The 10,753-nt window shown below is 40.8% G+C and overlaps 1 protein-coding gene across 1 annotated transcript in view; it reads left to right on the plus strand.

Annotated features, from left to right (window-relative positions):
* SPTLC1 (serine palmitoyltransferase, long chain base subunit 1) overlaps window positions 1-2,471 on the plus strand; it is a 36,744-nt gene extending 34,273 nt beyond the window's left edge. The window contains exon 10 of the mRNA XM_011948002.1: window positions 1,059-2,471. Coding sequence (XP_011803392.1) covers window positions 1,059-1,152 — 94 coding nt within the window. The 3' untranslated portion in view covers window positions 1,153-2,471. The remainder of the gene's footprint in view (window positions 1-1,058) is intronic.
* The last annotated feature ends 8,282 nt before the right edge of the window (window positions 2,472-10,753 follow it).

Consider the following 10,753-nt stretch of genomic DNA (forward strand, 5'->3'; position numbering starts at 1 on the left):
TGAGCTGAGATCACTCCATTGCACTCCAGCCTGGGCTACTCCCTTCATCTTTTACTGCACTTACCCAAAGGTATAATCCTACATCCTACGTTTACTTGTTAGTAAGACTGTAGGTGCATGAGGACGGGAGCCATGCTGGTTTTGTGCCCTCAGGACTCCATGCACTGCATAGTACAGCTCAATAAATATGTGTCACATGCATGAAGCAGATGTTTGCAGAGGGAACTGAGGGGACAGAGGTAGCATTGTCCTTTCAAGCTATTATTTCTTCAATTTCCTGAAAACTTGAACATTTCTGCCATACCTTAGAGTATTACAGAGCTTTCACATTGCTATTGACATAAATATGCATAATCAAACTCTCGTTGATTTGAGAAGGATGGAATTCCTGCTTTGTGCCTGGCACTGCCTGAAGCAGTACATGATGGACAGGATGCTGTTTCCCAGCCTCTGAGGCAGAGCCCACGGCAACTCACCCTGACTGGGTGTGCACTGGTGGTGTATGCCAAGGCCTGCGGGTTACAGAGTCCCTGCCACAGCAACCCACCTGCCACAGTAGTGAGAAAGCGGCTGTGGGCAGCAGGTACATGAATAGACAGGCCAACTGCCAAGAGAGATTTGTTTACAAAAATAGGAGGCAGTGGATTTGACTCTCAGTCCGTAGACGGCTGACTGTGAGCAGAGGTCCTCACCTCATATAGATACTTCTTTTTTGTTTTTTTGTTTTTGTTTTTGTTTGAGAGGGAGTCTCGCTCTGTCACTCAGGCTGTAATGGCGTGATCTTGGCTCACTGCTAGCTCTGCCTCCCAGGTTCACGCCATTCTCCTGCCTCAGCCTCCCAAGTACCTGGGACTACAGGCGCCTGCTACCACGCCCAGCTAATTTTTTTGTATTTTTAGTAGAGATGGGGTTGGGGTTTCACCGTGTTAGCCGGGATGATCTCGATCTCCTGACCTCATGATCTGCCTGCCTCGGCCTCCCAAAGTGCTGGAATTACAGGTGTGAGCCACCGCACCTGGCCCACAAAGATAATTCTTTGTGTCCTTTACTGTTCTCAGCATTCGGGTTGTGGTCACGGTGGAACAAACAGCAGAAGAACTGGAGAGAGCTGCGTCCACCATCAAGGAGGTGGCCCAGGCCGTCCTGCTCTAGGGACAGTCGCAGGACCGTGGTCTCCTGCCACACAATAGGCAGACAGGACTCAAGACTCCCGCTGGCCACGGAGGGGCCTGAAGGAGAGCAAGAACATGTGGATCTTTGATAGGATTGTTACCAAATGATGTCAATATGGACCAATTGACCATGAGAAGGATGCTTATTTTTTTAAAAAGAAAACACATCTAAAAGCCCAGGAACTGATTTTTTTAAGAGGAAAACTAATGACAGTGTATAACTCATACTTAAATTGTGCATTTAGTACTATTTAAATGTTTTCTTATACTAGTATTTTATATTCTTTTGTTGTCATTTAAAACTGGAGCTTCAGTGTCTCTTCCCTCCCTTCTAATAGTAATGATACAGTAAGCACTCCTTAACTCCTTAATATTTCATATAAAAATGACTGTAGCATTTAAGCTAACAGGAACACTTCAACATATGTGGTACAAATTTATGTTGAAGGTCTAATTAAACCACATATTTTCCACTCTTCGTCGTGTGAAGCTAAATGGTGGCTAAAAGGAACAGTTTTTGTGTGATTATTATAAACTTTGCATTGTATTTGAATCCTAGAACTTTTGTACACACTAAATACTGATGTCACACCATTTCTAAACTGAGCATCCCTAGCCAGAGAATATTCATTATACTTCCTAAGTGAGCAATAATTTAAATCAGATGCTATTTTATTTTAATATAATTGACCTTTCTTTACATTTCTTATGTGTTTACCTCTAATCTGTTTTAGGACGAGGGTTGGTTGTTATGTTGATCCCAGAATATAAATCATATCCTTTATATTTTAGAATATCTCAAATGTATTCCTTTTCTGTATGGTGGGTTTGCCTAGCGACATGTAACTACAGGCTTTTTCTAAGCTAAGGAAAACAATAATTTTTCTTTTCAGCTTACAGATTCCAGATATCTACAAAAGATGTGAAAGCACTAAAAATACCATTTTTAAGCAGTTCTTTACCTGTTTTTTCTTTAGCAAACCAGGTTACGTGGTATAAAGGTTTGTTATATGTGCCACAAGATAGCATATAAATATTACACCATCATTCCTTCTCTTGTTAAAGGTAGAAGAATAAAATTACCATTTTTATAATCTATGCTCATATTACTCAAATGGTCTTCAACGTCTTTTTAAATAACACGTATTTTTTGAATGTTCAGTTTCTATTTTGCTTGAGGTATTTTGTACATACGTGCCTTGTGATTGCTGCTGCTTTAAAGGATAAAGTACTCTTTGGGGGATGAGTCTGGTTTGTTTTGTTTTATTTTTTAATGAAATAAACCTACATTCCTGATTATTAGTCTATTTGCATATGTAATATATCCAACAGAATAGTGTCTTAATTTTAACTTTTTTGCACTGGGGTAGTATTCTCTGTGTGTTGTTTGTCTTATTTTAGAAAATAACAACTAAATTTCTTAGTTCCTTTTTTCACATCCAACCAAAGAATATATGGTATCTGAAGTTTCCTAGGTTCCTGCTGACCTCATAGGACTACAAAAATATCATGGCCATTACTTTCATAAATAATAACTTTTCAGCTTCCTTTATAATACTTTCTAAGTCAAAATAGCAACATCAAAATAATGTTTGTAATAAACTTTTTGAAAATGTGACCATAAGTTTCTGGGAAAGATGGCGGATCAGGCACGTTACTTCAATCCTTAAAACCAACATTGTAAACAAAAAGAACCAAAAGTAAAATTTTTATGTTAAAATTATAGAGTGACCATAATCCAGTAATATACACCACAAAGAAATGTCTACTAGAAACAGTAAAATTTGAATCAAACTGAAGCAAAATGCTGAGAAAGTACAGTCATCTCAAATCTGGACCAAGTTACAAATTTCTCTTTCACAAAGTGGGAAGTTTCCAGAGTGCTCTACCAATGATTCTGTGTTTTAAAAGGCAGTGGCTTGGGGCGAGCAGGGTAGAGACCATTTGGAGCCCATTTCCACTCAGCAGGACATCCACAGGAAAGAAGAGAACCACGCCACCTTTTTATTGTCTATGACTAAATTCTAACTCTGGAAAAATGGGGCTTTGGGTCAAGTTGGGACAGAAAATACACCAGTATTTCATCAAATTCAGTACTTCATTAATTGTACCATGTGTACTTTTTTTTATGTACCACTAGAAGAAAATAATTCTACCTGTATTATGCTGTAAGATGTCTTCCAATATCAGAGATATTGCAATGTGGGTGGAGAAGATGTGTCTTTAAGTCTATGAAATAATAATCATCTGATGTGTGGGCCTCATGCCGTCTTTCCTTGTGGACATAAAATCTTAGTCCCAGAAGATAGAGATGTCCAACATCTAAATCTGAAATATCTCCATGCATCTTTCCAAAACACTGTCCTTGTGATGACTTAAATAAAAACATTCATAACGTACACCTAAGAGTACGGGTTAAGCTATGGAGGATGCTTAAATTTAATTTCCTTATTTCCTGGTGAAGAGGAGTAGGAAGCTTAAGGATGATGGAACACAGATAAAATAAGTCATCTCGACAGCAACATTTTCTAGAGATTTGAAGGAAGAAGGAAATACGATTCAAGGATTTTATATCCACAAAGCAGTCTTTCAGATAACAAGGTTGTAGAAAAACAATTTAAAATTAGAATTTAATACTTCTTGTTGAGCCCTTCCTGAGGAAACCGCTAGGTGAAAGCATCTGATTAAGAAATGCAAGGCCGGGCATGGTGGGTCACACCTGTAATCCCAGCATTTTGGAAGGCCAAGGTAGGAGGACTGCCTGAGATCAGGAGTTTGAAACCAGCTTGGGGAACATAGCGAAACCTGATGTCTACAAAAAATAAAACCCAGACATGGTGATGTGCACCCGTAGTCCTAGATACTTGAGAGGCTGAGGCAAGAGGATGATGTGAGCCTAGGAGGTCGAGGCAGTCATGAGCTGTGATTCCAGCACTGCACTCCAGCCTGGGCAACAGAGTGAGACCCTGTCTCAAAGAAAAAAAGCAGAATAATCTGTCATGAGATTGGAGTTTTTAAAAAGTAAAATACTTTAATGTGTGTAAAGTATACCTTGCGAATTAACTCAGAAACAAAACCAAATACTACATGTTCTCATTTATAATTAGGAGCTAACCACCGCGTACTCATGGACATGAAGATGGGAACAATAGATGCTGACTGTGGGGAGGGAAGGAGGCAGGGCAAGGGTTGAAAAACTATTGGGTACTATGCTCAGCACCTTGGTGATGAGACCATTTGTACCCCAAACCTCAGCATCATGCAATGTACCCAGGTAAGAAATCTGCACATGTACCCCTAAATCTAAAAGTTGAAAAAAAGAAAAGAATTTGCTCATAGTGTATTATGTAAATAGGTGGTGTACAGTACAAAAATATTTAGACAAAGGGAATACTAGAAGTACAAAAACGGATTAGGTACATTATAGGAAGTTTTATTATAAAGATAACTAGTAGAAGAAAAACAAAACTTCCTAAATTCAAAAAAAGCAAAATTAGACCCTATACAGGGGAAAAATAATAAATATAATTCAATACACGCAGAAAACACACCCAAGTATCAAAATTGCACTTTGTACCCCCTGAATCTATAAAAAAATTTTTAAAATACAACAAAATAGCATGAGTTGAGACTAATTTAAACATATCATACAGTGAATGGGCATCCACTTTTTGTTTTTGTTTTTGTTTGGAGACAGGATCTCACCCTGTTGCCTGGGCTGGAGTGCAGTGGTGCGATCACAGCTTATTGCAGCCTCAACTTCCTGGTCTCAAGCAATCCTCCTGCCTCAGCCTCCTGAGTAGCTGGGACTATAGGTGTGTGCCGCAATGCCTGGCTAATTTTTAAAATATTTTTGTAGGGACAGAGTTTAACTCTGTTGCCCAGGTTGATGTCAAACTCCTGGGCTCAAACAGGGTGCCCACCTCGGTCTCCCAAAATGCTAGGATTACATGCATGAGCCACCGCACCTGGCCCGTGCACTTTATTTCTACTCTAAGAAAAAATTTTCAAATTGGTATACAAAGCAAAACACAAACTCTGCTACATACAAGAGACAAGAAAAGCTAAACATGGCCGAGCACAGTGGCTCACGCCTCTAATCCCAGCACTTTGGGAAGGCCGAGGCAGACAGATCACCTGAGGTCGGGAGTTGGAGCCCAGCCTGACCAACGTGGAGAAACCCTGTCTCTACCAAAAATACAAAAATTAGCCAGGGGTGGTAGGAAAGAACTCTTCACCAAGAGATTCCAAAGTACATAGTCTTTTCAGGTGTACATGAAACATTCTCCAGTATAGACCACATGCTGGGCCATAAAACAAGTCTCAGTAAATCTAAAAAGATTGAAGTCATAAAAAGTATATTCTCTGGCTGCAACATGATTAAATCAGAGATCCACAGTAGAATGGAAACTGGAAGACACCCAAATTAACCAGTATGCTCCTAAATAACCCACGGATCAAATACACAAAGGAGGTTTTGAAATGTTATGAACTGAATCAATTAAATAAAATATATCAAAAAAATTTAGTTACCAGTTTTATTATAAAAGACATTATTTGCATGATGAAAGATTGCAGAACTTCAGTGGGCAGCTTCATGTTGATGCCATTTCAATAGTGATTTGTTTCAGTCTGCATACTTTCAAGAATGTCCGCTGTCTCTTAATAAGATACAATCCTTGTCATCTAGAACTATTTTGGTGTCTCTGTATCCTGGAGGAAATTTATTTCTGACTTTAACGCTAACTGGTTGAATCTCTCCACCTTTTCCCTTATAGCCTCATCCAGCAGCAGCTACTACTCTTGCTTGCCATACTTTTCCTTTAGATTTTTCTGGAAGCCTAATGTCTCCTTTGGTTACAGTTTCTGCTGCACTCCTTTCAACCAATACTTGCCTTTCAACCAATACCTTCTTCCGAAGAGTGGAAGAAACTTTCTAAATGCTGGTCCTGCCATGACTTCTACAGCAGCCATAGCTCATATTCTGCTCTCGTGCTGCCACCACAGGCCAACAAATCAAAGTCTATGTGAGGCAGCTAAAGCAGTGGTGAAAAGGAAATTTAGACAGGTTTTTAAATGCCTGTATCAGAAAAGAAAAATCTCAGTTAATAACCTAAGCTTCCGCCTTAAAGTAAAACCCCAAAGCAAGTAGAAGGAAGGAAATAAAGATTAGAGAGGCTTTTTTTTTTTTTTTTTTGGAGATGGAATCTTGCTCTGTCTCCCCAGCTGGAGTGCACTGGCACGATCTCGGCTCACTGCAAGCTCCACCCACTGGGTTCACGCCATTCTCCTCCCTCAGCTGGGACTACAGGCACCTGCCACCACACCCGGCCAATTTTTCTGTATTTTTAGTAAAGATGGGGTTTCACCGTGTTAGCCAGAATGGTCTCGATCTCCTGACCTTGTGATCCACCTGCCTCAGCCTCCCAAAGTGCTGGGATTACAGGCGTGAGCCACGGTGCCTGGCCTGGAGAGGATTTTTTTTTTTTTTTGGAAAAAAATCAATAAACATCTATTTGATGCAGTCATTTTAATACATACAGTGATAGCCCATCCCCACGCCACTCGGGACCAGGGCACGGGCAGGGACGAGGACCGGGGACAGAGGGTCACAAGGCAGGCGGGGCCCGAGCTTACTGTCGAAACATCTCGCAAATAAACCACTTTGTAGATAGGCTATATATGTATGTATATGTGGTTAAAAGTGATAGCTGGAACGTCTTTAAGAATGCACTTACGTACTGAGAACTGGCATTAAAAACCCAAACCGAGAAACCCAAAGCACAGGACGCGCGGCCGCCAGGCAGGGGAGAGCCTGGGGCCCCAGACCGGGGCCTGGGGAAGCCACCTGGGGCCCGCCAAGCAGGGCACACGGGGACGGCCCCTCCCGGGGTCAGGCTCACTGGCTCCTTCACTTCAGAGCCACCAGGCAGGAGGGCCAGCAGTCACACAGGAGGCACTCACCTGCCTTTGCACCGGTAAATAAAGTGCATCCTTTTTCCGTGTGAGTGTCGGCCCGGTGAGTCAGCCCTTCTGGGCCCTTTCCTGTTCTCAGGGCAGGGGGCATGCGCTGAGCCAGAGGTAGATCTGCAGAAAGATCCCCGACTGGGCCTCAGGCAGGGCCGGCGCCCATCACACTCTAGGTCTGCTCTGCTGGTCCCTCTCAGGGCTCCTGGAGGCCTGTGTGGGCCAGCGTAGGGAGTGGGCAGACTCTGCTGAGCTCCACCCAGGGCCCTACTCCTTGGGAGTAGGGCTCTGCAGACCAGCATGTGGGAGAGGGAGGGCAGAAAGAGAGGACTTTTTTTAAATAAAGAAAAATAATGAAATCAAAAGACTTTCTTTAAAAGACATCAACAAAACTGACAAACCTTTAACTGGACTAACCAAGAAAATAACAGAGAAGACATAAATTGTCAATTTAGGACCTAAAGAGGTAACATCACTACCAACCCTACAGAAACTAGACAACTTAAATGACACGAATGTACCCCAAGAAAGACGCAAATTATCAAACTCTAGAATAAAAAGAAAATCTGCCAAGGTGGTGGCTCACACCTGTAATCTTAGCACTTTGGGAGGATGAGGTGGGTGGATCACTTGAGGTCAGGAGTTCAAGACAGCCTGGCCAACATGGTGAAACCCCATCTCTACTAAAAATGCAAACATTAGCCAGGCTCCATGGCATGTGCCTGTAGTCCCAGCAACTGCAGAGAGAATCACTTTTGAGCCTGAGGCACAGAGGATGTAGTGAGCCGAGATGGAGCCATTGCGCTCCAGCCTGGGCAACAGGACTGAAACCCTGTCTCAAAAAAAAAAAAAGAAGAAATAGAAAATCTGATAGACTATCACAACTAAAGAAATGGAATTAATAATTTAAAATATTTTCACAAAAATATCCATTTGCAAGTAGACACTAGTGAATTCTATCAAATAAAGAAAAAGTAGTACTAATCACTCACAAATTTCTTTCAGAAAAATTGAGAAGGTGGCAACATCTCACAATTCGTTCTATGAGATTATTATTATGTTGATTCCAAAGCCAGACAAATTACAAGAAAACTGCATATGAATTTCCCTCCTGAACGTAGGCACAAATATTTTTAACTCCTTTTCAAAATGGTGTTCGAGAACCTAGCCTATATAATAAAGCTAAAAAAGAAAATTAAAAGCATCCAGATTGGAAAGCATCCAGTTTAGAAAACAATTCTATGTATAATGTCAAAGAGAATAATAATTAATTTAACAAAAATGTATAAGGCTTATATACTGAAAACTACAAAGCATTGCTATAAGAATTAAGATTGGCAGGCCGGGCAAGGTGGCTCACGTCAGTAATCCCATCATGTTGGGAGGCTGAGGTGGGCAGATCACGAGGTGAGGTGATCAAGACCATCCTGGCCAACATGGTGAAACCCATCTCTACTAAAAGTACAAAAATTAGCCGGGCATGGTGGCACACGCCTGTAATCCCAGCTACTCAGGAGACTAAAGCAGGAGAGTTGCTTGAACCCAGGTGGCAGAGGCTGCAGTGAGCCAAGATGGTGCTATTGGACTCCAGCCTGGGAGGCAAAGTGAGACTCCGTCTCAAAAAAAAAAAAAAGATTGGCTGGATGTGGTGGCTCACACCTGTAATTCTAGCACTTTGGGAGGCCAAGGCAGGCAAATCAGTTGAGGTCAGGAGTTTGAAACCAGCCTGGCCAACATGGTGAAACCCTGTCTCTACTAAAAATGCAAAAAAAAAATAACTGGGCATGGTGGTGAGCACCTGTAATCACAGCTACTTGGGAGACTGAGGCAGGAGAATTGCTTGAACCCGGGAGGAGATGGTGCTATTGGACTCCAGCCGGGGAGGCAAAGTGAGCCTCCGTCTAAAAAAAAAAAAAAAAAAAAATTAAGATTTAAATAGATGGAGAGCCATTCCATGGACTAAAACATATCCCAAATTATAGTTTCAGTTCAGTTCCCATCAAGATTCCAGCATATTTTTGCACAGAAATTGATAAGCTGAACCTAAAATGTATGTGAAAATATAATACAAGGTCCTACAGTAGTCAATGGCAATTTTTAAAAAGAACAAAGTTGGAGAATTTACATTATCTGATTTCAGAACTTACCATAATACTGCATTAGCGAGACTGTGTGTTTTACTGGTACAAGGATACATCCATGGAACAGAATTGAGAGTCCAGAAATCAATAAACCCTTATATTTATGGCCAGTTGACTTTCAACAAAGTGCCAAGGCAATTCAATAAGGAAATGATAGTCTTCTTAACAAACATCACTGGGAGAATTTGATATTGTGGTAGGTTACATGATGGCCACCCGAAAAATCAAGTCCTGATCCCCGGATCTTGTAAATGTTACCTTTTCTGGAAAAAAGGGAGTCTGTGTAGGTGTGATGGTTAAGGATTTTGATATGAGCTTATCCTGAATTACATTGGTAGGCCCTAAATACCATCAAAGAGTCCTTGTAAGATACAGGCAGAAAGAGGTGACACAGACATAGAGGGGGTCACCCACAGAGAAGAAGGCAGTGTGAAAACAGGCAGATATAGGCGATATCAACTGCAAGCCAAGGAATGCCAACAGCCACCAGAAGGTAGAGGAGGTGAGGCACCCATTCTTCCCTGCAGTCCTCAAGGGAGCATCTCTTTCTGATGCTGTGATTTCAGACTCTGGCCTCCAGAACAGTGAGAAAATAAAGTCCTATAGTTGTAAGCCACCAATTGGCACTAATTTGTTACAGAGGCCATGGGAAACTAATACAGAATCTGTTTGAAAATGAAAAATTTAGACCTAGTTTGTGTATATAAATTCATTCAAATTGCCCATAGACATCAATGTAAGAACTAAAACTACAAAACTTGTAGGAGAAAATCTTTTAAATCTTGAGTTAAGCAAAAAGTGGTTATATATAAAACACCAAAAGCATGAGATAGAAAAAAATTGATATACTGGATTGCATTAAAATTAAAAACTTTTGATCTCCGAAACCCCCATGAAGGAAATGAAAACAAGCCAGAGACTGTGAAAAAATGTTTGCAAATGATATACTTATAAAGGATGTATATCCAACTATATAAAGAACACTTACAACTCAGTCATAAGAAATTTAAAAACCCAATTTACAAATGGGTGAAAGAGTTGGTATTTCAACATGAGAGCCATAGAAATGATAATGAGCACACGAAAGAGTCATTAACACTATTAGGCATCAGAAAAAATGCAAGTTAAAACTATGAAGCAACATCATTACACACTCACTAGAATAGTCAAAAAGAAGATACCAAATATTGGCAAGATATGGAAAAAGAGAAACTTGATATATGGCTGGTAGAAATGTAAAATGGTGTGATCACTTCGGAAAACAACGTGACAGTTTCTTTAAAAAGTTTACAAATGTGTCGTGTGCTATAGTCTAAGTGTTTGTGTTCCCCTGAAATTTGTATGTTGAAACCCACTCCTCAATATAATACTATTAAAGGGCAAGGCCTTTGGGAAGTGATTAGATCATGAAGGTGGAGCCCTCATGAATGGAATTAAAGTCCTTAAAAAGTCCAAGGAAGTCCAGTGGCCCCT

This window comes from Colobus angolensis, unplaced genomic scaffold, assembly GCF_000951035.1.
Source record: "Colobus angolensis palliatus isolate OR3802 unplaced genomic scaffold, Cang.pa_1.0 Scaffold272, whole genome shotgun sequence".
NCBI classification, from domain to species: domain Eukaryota; kingdom Metazoa; phylum Chordata; class Mammalia; order Primates; family Cercopithecidae; genus Colobus; species Colobus angolensis.